This window comes from Watersipora subatra, chromosome 2 (assembly GCF_963576615.1).
Source record: "Watersipora subatra chromosome 2, tzWatSuba1.1, whole genome shotgun sequence".
NCBI classification, from domain to species: Eukaryota; Metazoa; Bryozoa; class Gymnolaemata; order Cheilostomatida; family Watersiporidae; genus Watersipora; species Watersipora subatra.
Window position 1 is genome coordinate 16,737,197 of NC_088709.1, and position 22,653 is coordinate 16,759,849.

General features: G+C 37.1%; 1 protein-coding gene across 1 annotated transcript in view; it reads left to right on the forward strand.

Annotated features, from left to right (window-relative positions):
- LOC137386870 (syntaxin-like) overlaps nt 1–22,653 on the forward strand; it is a 31,720-nt gene that overhangs the window by 3,404 nt on the left and 5,663 nt on the right. Inside the window, exons 5-7 of the mRNA XM_068073056.1 lie at nt 10,325–10,398; nt 14,974–15,156; nt 20,414–20,551. Of these exons, the coding sequence (XP_067929157.1) occupies nt 10,325–10,398; nt 14,974–15,156; nt 20,414–20,551 (395 nt within the window). The remainder of the gene's footprint in view (nt 1–10,324; nt 10,399–14,973; nt 15,157–20,413; nt 20,552–22,653) is intronic.

Sequence of the window (22,653 nt, forward strand, 5' to 3'; positions counted from 1 at the left end):
ATTAGTCCCACAGGGACTGTCATAAAAAACATGGATTAAGCATTCTGCAACGGCCAATCGTCATCGCCGAAGGGGTACACATGGTACAGGCTGTCGTGGATGCTTTGCGAACTATCAGGAAAGTTTGACAGCTGCAACCTTTCCCGACGTATCTTCATTGAATCGACGATGCCATCGGTCTACGGTGCACATAGTCGACGAATAATCGCTGAGAGGACAACTCTGACATATAGTGTGAACCGGCCTTCACGGATGACATGATGGCATAGCTTGTTTGGAGTCGAGGCTGTCAGCTTTGGTGTTTTGCTTTAAGCCAAGGCTCATAGCTTAGGGTCTGCAGTACACAAGATCTTCTGGCCATCGACAAAATGTAATCGATTTTCTAGAAGATCGACCTTGGTAAAATACTAAGATGCGATATTTGTCGATGTTCCAAAACAATTCAAAAGGTATATCATTTTTAAAACAATCTCTGACATCTCATTCTGTACGTCGATAAACATTGAAGTAATAACTGTGGCAGCCATTGCTAATTCAAGGTCAGTAGCATAAATTGTATACTTTTTATCTAGTTTTGTTGTTTACCAAGGAATCTTATTACTGGAATTTGTTGAACATAAATATTGCTTTGCAATGCTATGGTTGTTTTTGGCCAAACCAAACGTTCATGTAGGACTTTCATCCTTGAATGATCTTGAAAGTTGTATACCAACTATCGTGTCAATCCAATTTTTATAAGCCCTATCAGTGTGATATCAGCTCATGGCTATATCTTTAGTGATCAGTGGCTATAGTTGCAATACTTTGGTCTTTAGGCAGCACAATTGTGTGACCCTTGAACTCATCACAAGAGCTCATCATCCTCAACCTTACTAATACAGTTAACATCCATTAGTCTGTGTCTCAAATAGATCACACAAAGTCCACGACAGGTTTTCTTTCAATAAAACCTTTCGTCAAGCTGTTTAATTTAAAGAAGTACATAATTTCACAACAAAAACTGTGCAAAAACAACATTACTAAAAGGTTGTGGTATAGTAATCAAAAGTCGATCACACGGGTGAGCGTCGGTTACGAATTAATTAACCATTTTGTTGAGTTGCAATGTGACCCGGAGACAAAGAGGAAGCATGTATTTTTAATGGCGTGCTGGACTGTTTTCAGAAATTTTTGAATATTACAATTTGTATCAAACCCAAGCTAAGACATGTATTGCGTAATGAGAACCTTCATGACAATATTGCGGGTACACTTAGTGATTGATTGTGCAGGATCAACCCGCATTAACTACTCACTGCGCGGGTGAATGTGAGTCATATTGGTTGACTAGTATTTTACTACTAGCACTAGTAGTGTCAGACCTATAGAGGCTATCAATCTATGGCAGATTTTATTAACGTTGCTCTATTAAGCTGAACATAGATTCTGTCAAATTCTCTTCCATCTGTTATTCATTAGTTGGTAATCTTTTTGAGAATGTCCTATCAGCTGGTAATCGAACCTTTCATATCTGGGCATTATTGGTCGTTTAGCTATTACGCATAAAACATGGTGGTGGATAAGGCACTCATAACCCTGTCAGCTGATTACAGTTTCCACCTTGTAGCTGATTAGAGTCGTGCCAATTGAGGCATGGTGATAAATCACTGATTATCTATCCTATCCACTCGGCTTATCTAAACTAGCAATCCTTTAAACTCAGGCTAGCTGCAGCCTAGCGAATATCTCCACTCAACACGCCCATAGCCTTGTAATTTGTGTGACCGAAAATATCTTTTCTTGTTCCTTGGAAGATGTACTCGTTTCCGTTTCCATGTAATCAGAGAAAATTGTATGAAGCCAAAACCATGCACTCAGGCTACACTTCAGGCTCATGCATTAAAAACATAGAGTGCACCCTACGGGTTACGACGTCCCTGCTTTACGGTAGTTTTGCCTTATGATGTACGACATGGTTTTTTGTCTCCTCCATACGGCATTATTTTGGCTGTACATCATCAATGAAGATATCTCTCGCAAATTGAATTGCGAGAAATATCGTCGTTGATATTTTTCGCATTTTCAGAGCGTGCCGGTGGTCGGCGCGCTCTGAGTATGTCAAGATAATGAAAATGCCGATATGCTATTTGCCCAAGTCACTCCTGCAATGCCCAAAAGAGATACGATGCCCACACTTTCTCAGTTCAGCGTTATTCATTATAAGTTTTAGTGAAAATGAAACAGGTAATAAATATTGAGGCGATGAGAAAATTAAAGTTTAGTTTAGTAAAATACATAATAATATAATGGAAGAACTTCATGCGATACGATACCGTACTATACATAATATTGTTACATGTTATTGCAGATCATAACCACTGAATACACTAAAGTTACTCTTGGCAACTATAGTTACTAAGATTAATAGCCTATGTTAATGCTAATAGGCTTTTTTGTTATTAACTTTTAATATGTACAGTACGTATATAAAATGTTGATGGTTTCACCAGGGGCTGTTTGCATTAGGTAATTGCTATGGGTTTCTATAACCCTCCATACGACATTTTTGCCTTGCGATACCACCAATAGAAAGAATTAATGTCGTATGGCTGGGTGCACTGCATCTTGGTTTTTTATCACTTATCCTACAGGATGAAATTATTCGCTGGATTTAATAATGCGCGAGTTCGCGTACAGTAAATTCCGTGAATTATTACGATCCGCGAATAATTGGTTTTATTTTTAACACAAGGGAAAATAACTACTACCTCAAATTAAAAATTAGCTGCTAGGCAGAGTTGGTAAACAGCTGAGTTCCAAACTCTTTTAAAATCATCACCGAGGCTCTGAGTTAAGTCCATTGCCAATGCATCACACTTCTTTACAAAATTATTAAAGGTTGTCATAATTGTTCGGAATTTGGCACGGCATAATCATCGAAAAAATCCTCCTGCAGTTCTTTATGTTAAAAAAACTTATAACTTGCCACAGTTTGTTGGTTCACCAAAAGCCTCCAAATCGATGAACATTCATGAAAACCTCTGGATGCAGCCAAAAATTTATAGCTTAGCATGATCGACATAAATTTCTTAGCTAAATAGAAACCTAAACACGTGGTATACGCATGTGTGAAGGTTTTACTCTATTGATAGCTGCTTTCACGGATTAATTTATTCGCGAATGTGTCCATCCGCGAATAATTTAGTCTGCGAATATGCATGAAAAGACAATTTTCGCGAAGTTTAACTCCGCGAAGAATTTCATCCTGTAGGGTGTGTTTAAAATGGACGTATTTTGTAATTTTGGATTTCTTAGAGTTAACAATTCAACAGTGTTCAGTAATTTTGTTTTTCGTTTTTTTATCAATCGTTGCCTATGGAATAAAAATTTCAAAAAAAATTTTGTTGTTAGTTAAAATAGTCATATTCTTTTTAAAACGATTCCGTACATTGGACAGTGTTTTGAAAATATATTTTTCAAAGTATACAATCGCTGTGGTTATGCTTCGCCATCATATTCATCTCCCAGATTTCCATCTCCCAGATTTCTATCTCCCAGATTTCCATCTCTCAGATTTCCATCTCCCAGATCACTGTTGGGAGATGAACATCTTCCAACAAGTTTTTCATCTCCCAACTGTGATCTGTTTCATAGATAGCTATTATAAAAAGAAAGCACAAATTTTATAAAAAAAATTCAAAAGTTTTTTTGTCCAACGTCATGCGGGTTGTCAGAGCGTATAATATATATATCCTATGTACTAGTCTGCCAACACTAGCGATAGATTCAGAAGTTTGAATGTTTCAAATCGGCTGAGTAATAACACAATTATTTTTGTTATTGACATGTTTGGCTTGTTAACATTTCAAACAAAAACATTCATGTCTGTTAGAGGAGGTTATCTGCCTGTTTGTGTTGATGTTTTCACAAGTTAATCTTGCTGGCTCAGTACCACCCAGCTATATCTGTATATGCTGGGGTTGATTAACAGCAGTAAAATACGTGCGTATGTATGATTGAACTTTAGGGCTATAATCTTTTACTAGTTTAGAAATTTGGGCTGGATGAGATTTTCTCTGACTACATTGTTGCGCATCCACAAGTACTTCGATAAAGGAAAGATAAACTTCTGAACGATATGAATTACCCTATAGGATGAAATATTTCGATGGATTTAATAATTCGCGAATTCTCGTACAGTCCATTCCGCGAATTATTAAGATCCGCGAATAATTGGTTTTATTTTTAACACAAGGGAGAATAATTACTACCTCAAATTAAAAATTAGCTGCTTGGCAGAGTTAGTAAACATAGCTGAGTTCCAAACTCTTTTAAAATCATCGCCGGGGCTTTGAGTTAAGCCCATTGCCAATGCATCACACTTTGCAAAATTATTCAGGGTTGCCACAAGTTATTCGGAATTCGGCATGGCGTCATCATCGCAAAAATCTCTCCTGTAGGTCTATACATTGAAAAAACTCATAACTTACCGCAACTTGTTGGTTCACCAGAGGCTCCAATCAATGAATATTCATGAAAACCTCGGGATGCAGCCAGATATTTATAGCTTAGCATGTTCGACATAGTTCTCCCAGCTAAATAGAAACCTAAACACGTGGTATACGCATGTGAAGGTTTTACTCTATTGCTAGCTGCTTTCACGGATTAATTTATTCGCGAATGTGTTCATCCGCTAATAATTTGGTCCTCGAATATGCCTGGAAAGACAATTTTCGCGAAGTTAACTTTGCGACTAATTTCATCCTGTAGGGTATGACAATATCAAATTTCCTGTATTCTAATCTAAATCAATAGAGCCCACTTTTTCATAGTATGTCTGTTAGGCTGTGTAAATATAAATGTACGTTTCTAATTTCTTTGGTGGCTTTCATCTAAACTTCAGATTGGATTAGATATGTTTGGGTTTAAAACTCTGTCTGGTTTCTGTGAACCAGCCTTTTAAACACCCAACTGCTGACTATCTTATCGATAATGATAGAAATGCCAGGCACCGCCATGCTTACCGCTATTATATTATATATTTGATAATAATCAATGGTAAATTAATATTAAAGGTTGACTTGCAACAAAATTCACATTACAGTTATTTGGTATCAAAAGATTCACCATGTCCTACTCTGCTGTGTTAGGTGCAAAATATGTGGAAATGTGATTACAAGCTCTTAAAAGCTAAAAAACGAAAAGCTGCCGTAGATTGGAATCTGTTTATTTCTCTGACGTAGTCATGACAGTTTGGTTATTGTCTTGTCATGTGATGTTCTCACGTGAATTGAAAGGCCAATAAAAAGCTCAATATAAAACTTATCGTAGCACTAGTTTATGACAAACACTTCGGGTTTTACCGAAGACCCCGTATCAAATATAGATGCTCGCTACTTTACAGTTTTATTTCGGCTTGATCTAATCGTCAAGTCCTAATCTGATCATGTTACCCAATACTTCGCAAATAATTTTTGCAGCACTTTTCGCTTATCACAGGTGACTAACAGGCTCGTCATGATTATCAGACAATGATATGTACTCCGTCAAGCTAAGGTTAAAAAGTTTAACGAATTTTTACGGTAAGTTATGAGATATCAGTGCTAAAAGTGACAGCATTACAATGACGATAAAACAGACGCGTAAGAACAATAGACCTGTTTTTATTGAATGCGTAAAGTATACTTGTGAAAATATTTCGACGAATGAGGTTGCATGAAAGTGTAAAGAGGAACCATCCTGTAACAACTACGTCCCATTTGAGCCGTTTTGGAAAGAGAATCCAAACTACGGCGTCTCGTGTGGCTGCGATTAACTGTTCATTTTTTAGCTTTTAAGAGCTTGTAATCACATTTCCACATATTTGGAACCTACAACACAGCAGAGTAAGACATGGTGAATCTTTTCATATCAAATAACTGTAATGTGAATTTTGTTGCAAGTCAACCTTTAAAGGTTGCTTACTAACAACATTTTGCCATTTCAGATAAATTGTTGATATTCCTGATAAACTGGATAGCAATAAAATTGTGACAAGAATTTTCAGTTTTAAGTTTTAAAATAACTTTAACAAAAGATGCATTTTTTCATTTTTTTTATCACCAACTGCTAGATAATACATTGATATTATATTATTGATATTTTTATAACAGTTCTGATAACTCGGGCTGTTTGAAACTTTTGAAAACTTTAAAACTGTTTTAAAAGTTGATAATTTAATGGTATTGCGGAGGAGTCAGGATAGTGAATTGAAGGTTGTAGTAACAGAAAGTTCATAAACTGAAATATATGATGGTGGATGTAGTATGTTGGTGTCACGGAATAGAAAGCGATGTTTGGCATAGGCCTATGTGCGGAGGGACAAGTACAAATATTCTGGGCATAATTTACACAGGATTTTGAAACCTGCAACACAAATTCATAAACTAGCAAGTTTGTGATGAAGCAAAAAGGTTCAAGGATTTTGTGATGATATGGGTGGAAGTGTGTAACAATTGTATAACAATACAAATGAACAATAGCAGGCTATTCTATACTGTTAGCATATGAACGATATGAAATGGCCTGTCAGTATTGTAGATTGATGAGAGATCATGTGTTGTTATTTGGAGTATAAAAATAGCTATAATATAAGTTACCTACGTAGTACCTGTGTAAGATAATCTCTCAGGATGCAAGCCTATTGCAGACATTTGGTTTTTGTTGTAAAAATGAGTCAATGTATTTATAGACCAGGAACTTGCTCTGCGCATGTGATAATCTGACGCATTTGTATAGTCAGTTTGTCATGTTGGATAACTCCTGGCAACTGCTGTTCTTTAATTAGGTGACAATACAGGACCTTCAGGGTAAGACCAAATCTTTAAGTTTCATGCTTTCATCAATCACTGTTTCCATTGTACGGATAATGCGGGTTTGGAGTTGTGTGCACGTTGAGTTACTGCGCGATAAATGTTTCAATGCATGTCGCGGATAAACGTGGGCACTTTGTTAAAAATGATGATGAATTCTACGCCAGTGGAACTGCTCAAATCGAAATAGGAACGACTGAAGTGTGGAAATGTTTAAAATGGAATAGCTTGCACAGCATTTTTTTGCGCATCATTCACAAGCATCATTTCCATCTTTCGCAAGCATTAAAAATTCGGTATAAATTTCTGAGTAACAAAACTTGCTTGACTTGTGGGTTGCAGCCGTTTCCTTCATCCAGATGACACAGACTTGGGGATTAACCATGTCATGGAAACAATGCATAAGTTATGTTTATGGAGACAGTTGATGAATGCTCTCTTTTGCATGATATGCGTCAATCATCTTGAGTTGCTTCTAGTGAATTGATTTGATTTTTCACTATAGCTAGAAAGAACACTCCAAGATAACTAGTTTTTACGCCTACAACAAAAATCTAGCAGGATTCTGACCACTATTAAATTTTATTGAGTCGCGTGATTGTAAGTTATTTTTGCCATAAAGCCTAAGAATTGCAGAGCTTAATATACCACAGTTTGATTTTATTGTAGTAGGCCTAACGTAACATTGCTTTTTATTAAATTTCTTTCAAACACCAGTACTTTTAAACACCAATACTTTTGATTGCAATTATGTAGAGCACTGGCCTGCATTCTTTAATAGACTTACCTATATTGGTCGTGGCCAATAGTGTTAATTCCCCCATCATTTTGTGATCAATTAGGTTTTTGCTTTATTACCTTCACTCTGTACCACCCAGACCAGACAATATACGTACATATCGAATGATTCCTCAGAAGATTTTCTATTCTTTAAAAACATTAAAAACAAAAACTTATCCCAACAGTCTCTTAGGGCGGAGTGAAAAACTCCAAAAAAATTTTGCTTCAAAAGTTTGTGAAACCGGAGTTTTTTGGAGCAAAATTTGGAGTCAATCTCTGAGGCCAATTCCTCAGTGAAAATTGTGAAAAGATGAAAAGATTCAGTGAAAAGATTCTCAGCTTTCTAATGATGTGCAATATGCATGGCTTAAATAGCTTATGCAGTAAGTCTATTTGAAGTTAGTCCAGTTTTTACTAAACAGACTAGGCAACAAAATGTGTTAATGTGTTAATATTGATGTGTTAATGTGTTAATATTCATGTGTTAATGTGTTAATATTGATGTGTTAATATTGATGTGTTAATGTGTTAATATTGATGTGTTAATATTGATGTGTTAATGTGTTAATATTGATGTATTAATGTATTAATATTGATGTGTTAATGTGTTAATATTGATGTGTTAATGTGTTAATATTGATGTATTAATGTATTAATATTGATGTGTTAATGTGTTAATATTGATGTGTTAATGTGTTAATATTGATGTGTTAATATTTTTTGGCTTTGCTTGTGTAACTTGAAGAGCAAGGTCAAATCACTCAGAATTCACAAATTTATTTCACTGTTACTTGCAATACAAAATGTATATATTGTTAGTCTCTCGATATACTTTACCTATACTTGCTGCTGGACAGCTTCTGGTAGTAAGTTAATGTAATATCACAAATGGTTTTGTGAATTGCTAATCAAATCATTGCATATTCATAAAGAGGCAGACAATAATGATAAATGCTTAAAATTAGATTATTTGAACCTGAATTATCAGCGATCACCAGAGTATATAAAACATAATGGCCTGCAGGTTGAAGAGCTCATATTGCTATTACCGTAAAACCTCCATTTGAATGCCGTGATGCTCTATCTTTCGAACCTTCTATAGTGGTGGTCTAATAGAGGTGGCGTTAAATTAGAGGTTTTACGGTAACTGATTGAAGTCTTAGTCCCAGGTAAAACATCGGACTGTGATGAAAAGAAGGACATGGAATCTCAGGATGTATATTAGCATGTTACCGTGTCACCAGCACTTTTGGTGCACTTTCTTTATTTTTCTCCGAACTAATAGTAAGGATAAAAAACTGTAAAACATGAGTAATTTTAAATATAAATTTTATTATTTCTGTGTAGAATTACTATAAAATATGACCAACTTGTGGTTTGTTGGGATTGAATGGGTAGTGAATTGGCTGTCACATCTGTGAGTTTCACTCTCGTTGCTATGGTTTTATGTTGCTTCCACATGTTGATAATTTAAGTTGTGGATTATGGGTATTGTTGTTGTCAGCCAATCATACATACCTCTCAAATGGTGCATGTCAGAGTTGTTAAGAAATAGATAGCAAATCTTTCGTATCATGACAACAGTTGTAGTCTAGCGGCAATGCATCTCGATTCTATTGAAATCTAAGGGAGATAACTCCAAGCCTTTTATCCACCACGTGTGCGTATTAGCTGCACTTATGTGTCAGCAAGAATCTATTAGCTGTTTTTTTTTGCCAACATTGAGTTGATTTTCTGATCGACCGATCTCGCTAAATTATAATATTCTGATGTCTTGCTCGTTGATTCTTGGCACAGCATCAGCTCAACCCTCGCTAGAAATATCTCTATGGTGTCTCACTCTGAGTTTTTATCAATATCAAAGTGATAATTGTAGCGGCCATGCCAAGGTTGGGTTGGATTGCAAACTTACAATAGTGTACAGTCTTGTTTAAATTTTTTTGCGTTGCCATGACAGCTTTTTAGGGAATTTTAGCTTGATCTTTAAACGCCGACTTTCTTCCATGAACAACATTTTCTCATTTTCTGGTTTGATACGTAACATTATGTAGCAACAATTGTATTGGCCCAGTTTTGATAAGCTTTTATCGGTGTGATGTCAACTATTGGCTGTGTTTGTAGCAATTTTTTAATGCATTGATTACGATGTATTCAATGCAAACTTGACAAATCTTGTCAAGTTTGTGTCATTGTTGTGGCATTCAGCAAGGTGCACATATACAGCTCTGTGCAGCGTGTAAGGTGCACTGATACATCTCTGTGCAGCGTGTAAGGTGCACATATACATCTCTGTGCAGCGTGTAAGGTGCACATATACAGCTCTGAGCAGCGTGTAAGGTGCACATATACAGCTTTGTGCAGTGTGTAAGGTGCACATATACGGCTCTGTGCAGTGTGTAAGGTGCACATATACAGCTCTGTGCAGTGTGTAAGGTGCACATATACAGCTCTGTGCAGTGTGTAAGGTGTACATATACAGCTCTGTGCAGTGTGTAAGGTGCACATATACAGCTTTGTGCAGTGTGTAAGGTGCACATATACGGCTCTGTGCAGTGTGTAAGGTGTACATATACAACTGTAGAGATATAGTGCTTTCTTTATGCTGCGCTTTACATTGTTATATAGCTAGAGTTCCATAATATATTTCTGTTATAATCCTATGAAATTTTGTACAAATATCTCAAAATAATGACTTCTCTCTCTTGTTCTGACAGCAATGAAAAAAGAGCTGGAAGATGAAGACAGTGCTAACGCTCCGAATAACTTCTACAGAATTCGCCAAACTCAGGTATATGCGAGCCCTCGTCAGTGTTGGTAACGCGCTACTAACCCACTATCTGGAGCTGTCATGCATCACATAGTTGTGTTCGATATTATGAGGGTTTGAAGAGTCATTCTGAGTCATGCTAGTTATCTTCTGAGTTGCCGGGAGGCAATGGGTTCTCTTCCTCTTATGTGACGTGCCGGCCTGTGATTGAATTGGCTGTTTTCTAATCATAATGTTTGGATGCCAGCTAGTATTATATGGCACAGTTAATAGAAGTGGGAAGCCTGGGTAGAGTCTAAAACCTTTTTATGAGAATATCCTGTGTTGGGTAAAGTAAATATCACAAACTGCTAAGCTCAGTGTCCAGAGATGCCAGTCAATGCTGATCGTTTGGCTACGGCATACTTACTCACTGTCAGCTATCTCTGCTAGAATCGTTTGTAGGACCTTGAGCCTTGGGGCTAGTGAACAATCATAATATTTAAACTAAAGCAGTTTAATGTTGCAACTTACAACACAGTTATCACACAATTCTGTGAGAATCATCGGGTAAACTACGGTGATCCACAGATCGTTAAACTTTTAATTTTTCATTGAATCACAGTCTGTGTGTTGGCCTAAACTCAGACTATACGGCGTTTCATCTTGGACTATATGATGTCTAAAGTACTTCCTTATTTCTAGCATTACTGTGTTGCTGTTTCAATGTTCCCCTCGCTTGTTATCGCCCAATAATTGCTAACTATGGCCGAGGAGATGTTAGTCATAGATAGGCAAACAGGAAGCACCTATTCTAAAGCTTGAAGCAAACATCTCCTCCGCTCTCTGGATTACTAGTCACAAGTTCATACCCGAGCTGTTTAGAAGAATCTCTGGAACATTAGCAAACACTTACATATGAGGTCATCTTACAAAGACATGTAGTTATCCCTCCCTCTACCTTTGCAATCACTGAGTTGGTAAAGTCCTAATCCATCCATAATTTGCTATCATTCAGCGTATCAGGCGCTTCTTGGAATAGACTGTGTAGCTCATATGAGCTGTTGGAGAGAATGGGGAGTGGATACATCATACCATACCTAGTGATGTAGGTGAAAACATGCTATAGTGGCACTAACCATTGTCAGGTAAATATATGATTATATGACATCATAATGAACCATCTCTTATGTACTCTCTTATGTACATCTCTTAGAACCACCTGCTTATCTACTTATGCAACAACAGGTATAGCGGTAGGAGGCAGTCTTTGTTGAGTCTTGCTGAGCCTTCTTTACTGCTCGACTGAAGGGCGTGTGCCACCTGATTCACTCACCACGACTTGTTCTACTGGCTCAATAGGTTTTCTGACTGACAGCTATTGTTACCGAGATAGGCGTGTGTGGATAGTGGTACGTCACGAGACATTTGAACAACAAAAGACTACTGCCAAGATACACGGCAAACAGTAAAAATCCAAGTTGATTCATTTGACAAATATTGTAACAAATACTCGATGCACGTCACGGTGTCACGGTCGGGATAACTTACTCCGGACCTGAGCTATATGGAGCGAGTCATTTATTGCTGTGGAACTCTTTAGAGTACAATCAGAAAACTCACACCAAGATCAATAACGGCTTCTAGGTTGTTGCTTGGTGATAAGGTCTGGTTCTTGGAAATTCTTGAAGCTGGCAGATACAATATTTATATGTAAACATTTTTATAGGTTTTCTTAAAATGACCAAAAAATTCATCTGTTCACCCATGCCACCCGTTTCCTACTACTATGTGTTCTCGCAATGTCTCCAATAGGTGTTAGTGTGCCAAGGAGAAGTTAAAACAAACGACACTAGGGGTACTTCCGGATTTCCTTCACACGTGATAGGGTACACCTGGGGTGCTCAGATTCCAGTTACATATCGCTCCCACTTGTAGTAAAATTATGGTAGTCATTGGTTGGGTTGGGTGCATGAGGTTGCTCAATAACCGAGTCAGATGGGTTATGTTAGCAGAGGTGGATATATGCTATTCCATTGTATCATTAAAATTCCTGGTCTGAAATCTTTATACATAGTTTAATCTGTGTAGGCTATTATACCCAATACCAGAATGCCTACTTTATAACAAGTTTGCATTCAGTGTTTACTAAAAATACTGTGTCGGCCACATCACTGAAAGTGGAAGATAATTCCAACTTAATAGATGAGGACTAAACAAGTGCTTATCGCTCACCCCATGTAACAGTAAATGTTTGTCGATATTTAGTCATGCCTAACCCTGACAGGGGCACTTGGGCAAACCAAAAGTACCCTTCATGTGTAGAAGTAGAAAAGATGACTATGGTGTACTATGGTGACATGGTCATATGAGGCCTTTTAACTAGTCCTGGCGAGTTCCAATAGGGATAATGGTGTATACCGTGATGTGACTCTACACCATGTACATTCAACTCTACAAATAAAATTCTAACACCAAATGTGTACATACACATGTGTTGTTAGAATTTCAATTGTAGAGTTGCATGCATGTGCTAACCCTTAGTTTATAGATACACATAGGCCTAAACTATTTTTCTTTGTGTTTCTTCTGTTCAATGATAAGTCATATACATGTATTCTTTACATGCACTCTTTTGGGGTACACATGGAGAATCCTAAAGGACTATTAGTTGAATGGACACAGTATGATCTGCACATAGGATTGTGCCTGTTTTTATACATTTCAAATCCCTCAAATGATGCCGGATTCCAATATCGAATGCGAGGCCCGGCGGTAATCTCGCGTAGCAAAACACTTGCGGCGCTAGGCTCGCGGCTAATGTTCACATAAAGCTGTGTCGTTGGTGATCGCGTAAAAATGGCCGCTAGCCATGCGGTCTCAAAAGTGCTGACCCTCACATGTACAGCGCATTTTGAGAAGGCTTTGCCTGCGGCTCTTGTGAAAGCTAAACAGCGCTGAACTTTTGCATTAACCGCAAAAGTTCAGCAGTTAACACTAGCGGTTGAATACTAGCGGTACTTGGCGTAGGTTCACATTTCACCGCTGATAGCCCTGCGGTGCTGTCAGCAATGCTTGCCGTGTATATGGGAACCCGGCTTTTGAAAAAGTATGTGAACCGGGCACTAGTAATAGATATTATCTGTGATTGGTTATGAAATCAATTTTAATTCGTAGTTATGTCAGCTGAAGTGATAATTGATGACAGGACTGTAACCTTTGACCCCGATACTTGCTGCCTCGCTACTGAAATTCACTTATTTAACCTTGTTATAAATGTCTTTGCTGCTAGTGTAGGATATCATCCCTGAAAAAAAATTAACTTAGGCAACTGCAAGTTATATGACCACTGTCAGTGCTTTACTGTACTTATACGCTTGTTAGGTGGTCTCATGTGGTTCAGCACAATATGCTGCATTTTCTTTGGTGACATTTTTTGGGTGTCACTTTGATAAGATTCCTTGCAACTTCCCAGTCATTTTAATCAAATGAGAAAGTTCAAAATCTTACCATTTAAATCATGTATGGTGGCCACACGCCATACTACTCCTTTGATATAAAAGAACAATGCTATCTGTGAAGATTTTTGGTGTCAAACTCCGGTGTCATTCTCTGAAAGTATCACAAGTTCACTTGAGACAAATATAGAACTGCTGTGATGTGTACAGTTTGAGCTACAAAAGAGTCCTCACACTTGTTTATCAATCATTATTGTTAAGATTGCTAGTAACTGATGATTGATATCTGAACTAAATATGAAAACAACATCTTTTGTCAAAACAAGCAGCACCGTATCCAAATTTGGTTGTTCAAATGTGATTGAACGGAAGTAACTTTTATACATAAAGACAAATGTTACAGAAGCTAGCCTGCTTGTTACCATTGTTACATGGAACTCCCAGAGGCTCATTCACTACCATATATTTTACCAGGCCACGAATCAAAAAGATATTGCTTGATGTGAATCTGTGTTAAATTTTAGCCAGGCTTTTAAAAGATAAAGAGCTATTCTTCCTAGAAAGATTGGGTATTGAGGGTCAGTATACCTTAACTTGGTTTTTATCACAACCCAATGATGCCATTGGTTAACTGTTTCTTTTGGCAACCAAAAATTTGGTTTTTAATCCTAATTATGAATAAAAAGTTTCTATGGGTGGTTGGTCAACAAAACTGCATTACTACCTAAACATTAAAGGCATGCACCACTTTTTTGTGCCAGTTTTCCCAGTTTGGCAGGTTTCCTAGTGTTCCATGTAACATATCACTATTCTGATCTGACACATGTTGCTATCTTGATCTGACATTTGTCACTAGTTTTGATCTGATGCATGTCACCATCCTCATCTGACACTTGTCACTATCTTGATCTGACATATGTCGCTATTGTGATCTGACACATGTCACTTTCTTGACCTGATGCATGTCACTATTCTGAACTGACGCATGCCGCTATATTGATCTGATACTTGCCACTATCTTGATCTCACATATGTCGCTATTGTGATCTGACACATGTTGCTGTAGTCATCTGATACATGTTGCTGTTGTCATTGGACAACAGCAAAATGTGTACACTGGCCGCTTTAAGCTGTGTAACCTAACTTCGTGATGTTGTAGAGCAATACTTTGTCAAAGAAGTTTGTTAATGTGATGAATGAATACAATGAGTGCCAAGTGACATACAGACAAAAATGCAAGGAGCGAATCCAACGGCAGCTTGCAATCGCAGGAAGAGCGACGAGCGATGAAGAGCTAGAGGACATGATTGAGTCTGGCAATCCGCAGATATTCAACCAGGGGGTAAGACACTGTACAGTCATACTTCGACTTACAAGCTTAATGCGTTCCGAGACTGAGCTCGTATGTCAATTTACTCGTATGTTGGTGCAATTTATTTATATATAGAACAATTAAATATATATTGATTGGTTTCCATACTCTAAAAAATGCAAATAAAACACTCAAAACAAGATATTGTAACAGAAAGAACATGTTGGTTATTGTCCTAACTTACCACATGTTTTCAAAAAGCAACAAATAAAAATAATGCAAGGAAATGTGAGAAATTGAAATGTAAAATTAAATACATACAATAGCAGCTAACGCTAGCATTTGCCAGAGAGGGAGATATAAGTCATCCTTCATTACAACAGTTGACTTTGATAAATTTGGATTTTATTAAAGTCTTAAAAGACAAACTTAGAAGCAAATCTAAAAGCAAACTTTCATTTTTAACTTAACGTAATTAAAATTTCTTCGGCATTCATAGTTTTAAGTTTCTCGTTGGTTAGCTAATTTTTCCTTTGTTTCGCTTTCACGGCTAGCCGGCCGTTTTATGATGAACCTATTTCAGGACGTTTGCTTTTGTCGCCCTTTCAACATGTTGCGATTAGGACGAACACAGGTGTCGTCACAAAGGTTTAATGCACGACCACTAGCCAATTGTCCGAATGTCTATTTTTATAATTTTGATAGATAGCACCGGCCTTTTCAAATAGCGTCGTTTCAGTTACGCTGTCACCGGCCAATTGTTTATCGTTTATCTAATGCCTGAGCGGTCTCTCCATCAGCGGTCGTGAAGATCGCTGCGCCGTTTAGAAACTATGGTTAGTCCTTTCGCGAGCTAAATGCCCTGAATATAATCCTTCTGTTTGATAATTGTGGATGTATTTCTGTCATATTTCTGAGCTAGCTCAATCACGCATACACATTTCGCATATTTTTTCAATAATTTTCCGTTTAATATCAATTGTTATCATTTGCTTTTTCTTTGCATTATTTTTCATTTTACTGGCAAACTTTCTGTCTACGCGCAGTACATGTACTTTTAATTCACACAATTCTGCACTGAAAAGCGCGCACAAAAACACGGTTACAAAAGTATAGCCTGAGCAGTTGAAAAATACAGATTGATGCTGTTGTCATAAAACATCTCAGACATACTTGGCAACTGACTCACGTGCTCGTATCTCAAACATGGCTCGTATGTTAGTGCTAAAACTTGCTTAAAAGCTGGCTCGTATCTCAAGTTTCTCGTACGTTGGAGCACTCGTAAGTTGAAGTATTACTGTATTCTGAAGTTGAAATGTAAACTAAAGTCAATCAAGATAACTTCAATTTACTTACTTCTTATATAGGAAATAAATATAATGTACTGTTATTAAGTGTTCTGGTGTTAGCACTTGGCTCATACATATACTTTAAAAATTAGTTTCTATTTTGTGGATTTTCACTTACCGCGAAGGATGGTGATTCCTATTAACCGCGAAAAGATAGAGATTACTGTAGAGCTGATTATTCGTTTCTGATATACTGTAAGTATAGTTTGACTGTGTGAGAAATCTACATGTCACATCTACCCTCACTGCGTGTCATATCTACCATCACTGCGTGTCACATCTACCCTCACTGCGTGTCACATCTACCATCACTGCGTGACATATCTCCCATCACTGCGTGTCACATCTACCCTCACTGTGTGTCACATCTATCATCACTGCGTGTCACATCTTCCCTTACTGCGTGTCACATCTACCATCACTGCGTGTAACATCTACCCTCACTGCGTGTCACATCTACCCTCACTGCGTGTCACATCTACCCTCACTGCGTGTCACATCTACCCTCACTGCGTGTCACATCTACCCTCACTGCGTGTCACATCTTCCCTCACTGCGTGTCACATCTACCATCACTGCGTGTCACATCTTCCCTCACTGCGTGGCACATCTACCCTCACTGCGTGTCACATCTACCCTCACTGCGTGTCACATCTACCTTCACTGCGTGTCACATCTACCATCACTGCGTGTCACATTTACCCTCACTGCGCGTCACATCTACCCTCACTGTGTGTCACATCTACCATCATTGCACGTCACATCTTCCATCACTGTGTGTCATATCTACCCTCACTGCGTGTCACATCTACCCTCACTGCGTGTCACATCTACCCTCATTGCATGTCACATCTTCCATCATTGCACGTTGAGCAATTGGCAAACTTTAAAACATCTGTTTACTCTACAAAAACTCCATCCATCATCCATCCGTTGCAGAGGTTTTCTCTCTGTAACGAAACAAAAACTTCAGCATAGTCAGGATTCACGGAAAGTAATTAGAATACTCGTGGCTGATGGTATGAAAAGTTTGAGTTTGTCCCACAGAATGCCTTTTCAGATCACTTTATCTAAAGCTTAACGATTGCCAAAAATCACCAGAGCATGGGATATTGCAAATGAACGATTCGCGATATTATTACCCTAGGACACTAACGTATTCGCGTCATCTAACTTTCGCATTTTCGCGGAGTCATCCTCTCGCGAAAACTTCATGAGCGAAACTAAACTATCAAAACAAACGAGCGAAAAACGCGTTGTTAAATAGCTTTATTCATTGATATCCACAATAAAATCTTGTCATATTAGAAATGCAGGTAATTTTCGTGTGTGGTTGGCTCAATGGAAAATTTCTGGTAAACTCATTATAGCTAATACATCGATCGAGCAGCGTGGCAAAGCAAATTAAAATGATGATATCAGTTTAGTCACTGACTTTGTAACTGATGAGGACGAAAGTCTGGTAGGTGAAGTCATAAAATTGAATAATAAATATTGTGGTGATGAATTTTATTACCAACCAAAAACAATATCAACCCTCACCAGGTTCAACCGCGTTATACAGTTATGTTTGTGAAGTTGGTTGTTATCTATTTTCTTCTTCTTGGGACTAGAGTGTGGAAGACATGTGAAAGTCATGGCGGGAGGGACCTAGACGTCATTGATAGTCCAAGAAAGAAATGGCAGCAAGTGATCAAATTGAGTTATTGATCTCACCCACACATTTCAACCTGCGGTTTACAAATACGAACTAGTCCCAAATTGAAAATTTTTTCTTATTAGCCAACTGGGCCTGAGGAAAGTAATCTGTTTGTTCCACTACATTTATTTTCACATCACTATATTTTCGCACTCATCAGAGCCGCGAAATTAAGTTGCAGCGAAATTTTACTCTGTGTGCTACTCACGAAACTAAATACTAGCGAAATAAAAGTGTCCTAGGGTATATAGAAACTTTGTAAATTTTTGTTAATATAAGAAACTTATGTTAATTAAAAACTCTTTTGAGTTCATGATAACAAGAGACATTTGTTACATGAATGCCTGTGTGTGAGGAAGGTCATGGAATTAGCTTATTCTAAGACTAGAAGGCCGCGTTTTAGTTCGAGTATCAATCACTGTGATAATCGTCTTATGTGAGATAAATCACCATTACGTGATTATATTGTTTATACGATTGGCGATATCTCCTTAAATGGTGGCCATTTTAAAATTGTCTACCCTAAGAATTGTCACCAAACAATAAAATCGTCATATTGTGAAGCTACATTCAGGTTACTTGAATTAGTTGATAAAGGATCTCCTTTCGTCACATCAATTCCATTCCATCTGGTTTAGTGGCATTTGGCTGAACTAAAAACTTTACCTTCTCCTTTAGTAAGATTGAGACGGTAAACAGTGAAATATCTGCAAAACTTCAAAACCAAATATTTTTATGGCATTATAAGAAGTCTATAAAAATAACATATTGTCTTATAAATTAGTCAATATTCGCACCAGTACAGGTGTTTTAGAGATACATGTTTGTGTCTGTCCGTGAACTGCGTATGTTACTCATATCTGAATCTAGTGGGTGTCAGGTTCTCATGTAAATAATATTTCCAATAGTTTGAGCTCTGTGCCTTGACATAACTCTCAGCATAGCATGCTTAAAATGTTGAAATAATTACGGAGATTTTCCTGCTCTGTGTACTTGCTGATCATGAGCCCGTTTGAGACTTATGGTTTTCTCTGCACAAGTTTATCTTGTATTTAAATTGATCTTTTAAAATACAAATATTTATCAGTTATATTATATGATATCAGGCCTGTATTCCCTGGTTGCAAGTTGGGGCAGCTAAGCAAGTTGGGGCGGCTAATGTTAGGCGACTAGTTATGAGCTTCTGGGAATTTAGAGGGGCGGTGGTCAGCCCCCTCAACAGTTTCTTTTATGTAGGGCCTCAACCGGGCATCTCACGTAAAGTTTTAAAAATTTTTATTGGAAAGTATAGTGGACTGCCAGGACGTTTTCAGATTAAAATAGGCTAAACTTGACCGCAGTTGAAACGCTCAGAAAAAAGACATCTTTTTCTTTTGAGCGTTTCAACAAAGATCAATTTTGCCGATTTTATTTTAAGTTCATCCTAAGGTTTCTACGCTTTTGTGGGGCTATTGCCAAGCGGATGTTTGTTAAAACTTGACCTTTTGCAAACCTTTATAAAAGTCGTTAACAAGAATATTTTGCCGATGATGATAATGACGCCCAAGAACTATTAAAAGTTGACGTTTATCTATATGGCTTGGAATAAAGTGATACTCTACAGCGATAAAAACGGTTCCCCTAGCCGTTGGGCAAATAACCATTCGAGTTAATGCTGTTGAGGTCGAGTTATCTAAAGCAATTTATCATTGCGTGGAACGGACCAAACAAATCCGTTAGAGTTAACCAAGTGTTCGTGATAAAATTTTACATTTTATCTGAGGGCGAGAATAGTCTAGTTTGACTGTACTTAGCCGCCAAAAATTCCTAAAAAGTTGGGACAGCTCAGCCGGCCAGCCGCCCCAGAGAATACGGGCCTGTATGATATATTCATATAGTATATATATATTGTAGTACAGTATAATATATATAGTACATATATATTATATACGTATTTATCCATCTATATAGTATATATATTGTAGTACAGTATATATATCGTAGTGCAGTATATATATATCATAGTGCAGTATATATATTGTAGGGTATATGTATATTGCAGTATATACATCATAGCATATATATTTTGTTGTATATATATCATAGTATATATATCGTAGTATCACAATTATCATTGGTGACTTTCATTTTGAGCCCTAGTTGTATGTTTTTATATCTTGTTGAACACGTACAGTAAACCATTGTGAATAGGCTCAAAGACATAGACAGGGTTTTAGATTAGCGTTCTGTTTCTTTATAGATCGTCATGGAGACTCAGGCCGCTAAGAAGACATTAGCGGACATCGAGGCCAGACATGAGGATATTATGAAGCTTGAGAACAGCATACGGGAACTGCATGACATGTTCATGGATATGGCCATGCTTGTAGAGAGCCAGGTCAGCCTTTCTTTTTCGACTAGCTGTGCTGCCGCCTTTTTGAATTAGTTCAGCTCTGCTTGTATACTGCTTATAATGAGGTTGCTACCACGGAGTAGCACAAAGCATTCTTAAATGTAGTAAATTTTTATTTTAGCTATCCTAGAGCTCTGCAACGTTAATTTTTTAGTATTTAACTGAAATCTTGGGTTGGCTTAACATGGCACACATAGAAACACATTTTATATATTGATATAAAAAATTAATTGTCGTATATGAAATACTTTAAGTCAGACACAGGTATTAATTCAGCACATCGATATACGTAACTTAACTGTTGTTCTTCGGTAGAAACCTCTGACTATTTTCATATGAACAAATTCAATTCAACTAGCATAGTTACAACTTGGGAGCACTTTATCCTGATTACATCACATACATACTTAATGAAAAGTCAAGGTTTAAACCAAGGCCCAATGAGAATTCGATATTTGTCATATTGCAATTTATACCCGAAATTACTCAGGATGAGACAACCTAACTAAATCTTTTTCACCATCACCAAAGATAGTGTATACATAACTAGCAACAGACATGTAATATTACTGATGAGTCTTCTATTTGGGCTAGCCTGTAGAAAGTTTATCGAATACAACCCCACAAAATAGTCCTGCAAAAATTATGTGTAATAATTATGTATATAATAATTATATATATTTATCTATCATCGGAAGTCATTTTCTGATACTGACACAGCTTGTGTGTGTGTGTATATATATTTATGTATATATATAATTTGGTATATCAATCATTGTAGAGAACCGATTTGATTTGTTTTGGTTTTTCATGATTCGCGACATAAAATCTGTAGTGTAAAGAAAAACACCTTTGAAAAAATTATTAGAGAAGGTACTCTATTGGACAGATTAAATAATCATTGCTTGTCCAGTGATAACAGTCACATCAGGCATGTTTTGGCCTCTCTAGCTGATGTTGTTTATTATGTAGCCTACATTTATTTTTCTAATAGGCAATCGTTTATTCTTAATCGTGTGTCCTCAAAGTGGCAATCGTGTGTCCTCAATGTCTACGTTCTTTTTGTGAATAGCAGGCATGTAGTGATAATTATTTCTGAAAATCTATACGATCAAACACTAATAGTAATTTGTTGTTAAAAGTAGGCTCCCAATGTACACTAGCCAGTTTTAGGAAACACCATGTAGGCTCAGAAAAGATGTCATGTCATTATTATATCGGCATGAATCGTTTAATGTTTAGTTCTCCTTTATCGGCCTTACGAAAGTCTCTCACCCCTGTCATGAAATGGTTAACGAGTCATTAGCTATTTCCTTTTTACTCTTTCGTAACAAGACGAGCTAGTCAGGAGTCATATGACTCCGGCCTGTTTAAGCATCACTTATTATTAAGTTCTCGGAAAGGTAAATAACGTACGAGAGGCTCTAGATTTCACGAATTAACCAATCACAATCCAAGCTTCCGTGTCCATCTGTCAGTGGCTTCCGTAGGAATACGCCTTGCTTGGGCCCATCAGATGTAGGCACAGTTGATTGCTACTCGCGTTAAATCAAAATTTATGGTGTCTAGTTTGCAGTTGACGTAATTGAAGCTTGTTGAAGAGGTGACAGTCAATTTATCATATTCTGTTAGTTATTATATCACGCAATACACGCATACGTAATTAACTTGGATGATCTCTCTACAGTGCCAGAAAAAATAGTTGGGATTCAATTGTTTTACAAGCTAGGCCAGACAAAATTGTTATCTCAACATATTCGTTGTCTCTCATCCAGATACTATGGATATTTACATATCAATGGAATGCTTGCACTCTAAGGAACTAAACTAATCTACTTTCAAATGGAAAATTTTAATCCCCTCATCATTTAGTGAGCAAATTTTAATGTAACTCAAATTTCAAGAAAACTGTTAAGTCACTTGCTGGAGAATTAACCCACCAAATACTAAAACTTATTTTACTCTACATATGATTTTTAATATTTGACATGAAATTCAAACAATTCTACATCTTGACATACAAAGTAATTTTTAAAAAATCTCAAAATCTAATACTTTTGTGAAAGTAAATAAAATTGGTAAAAGTT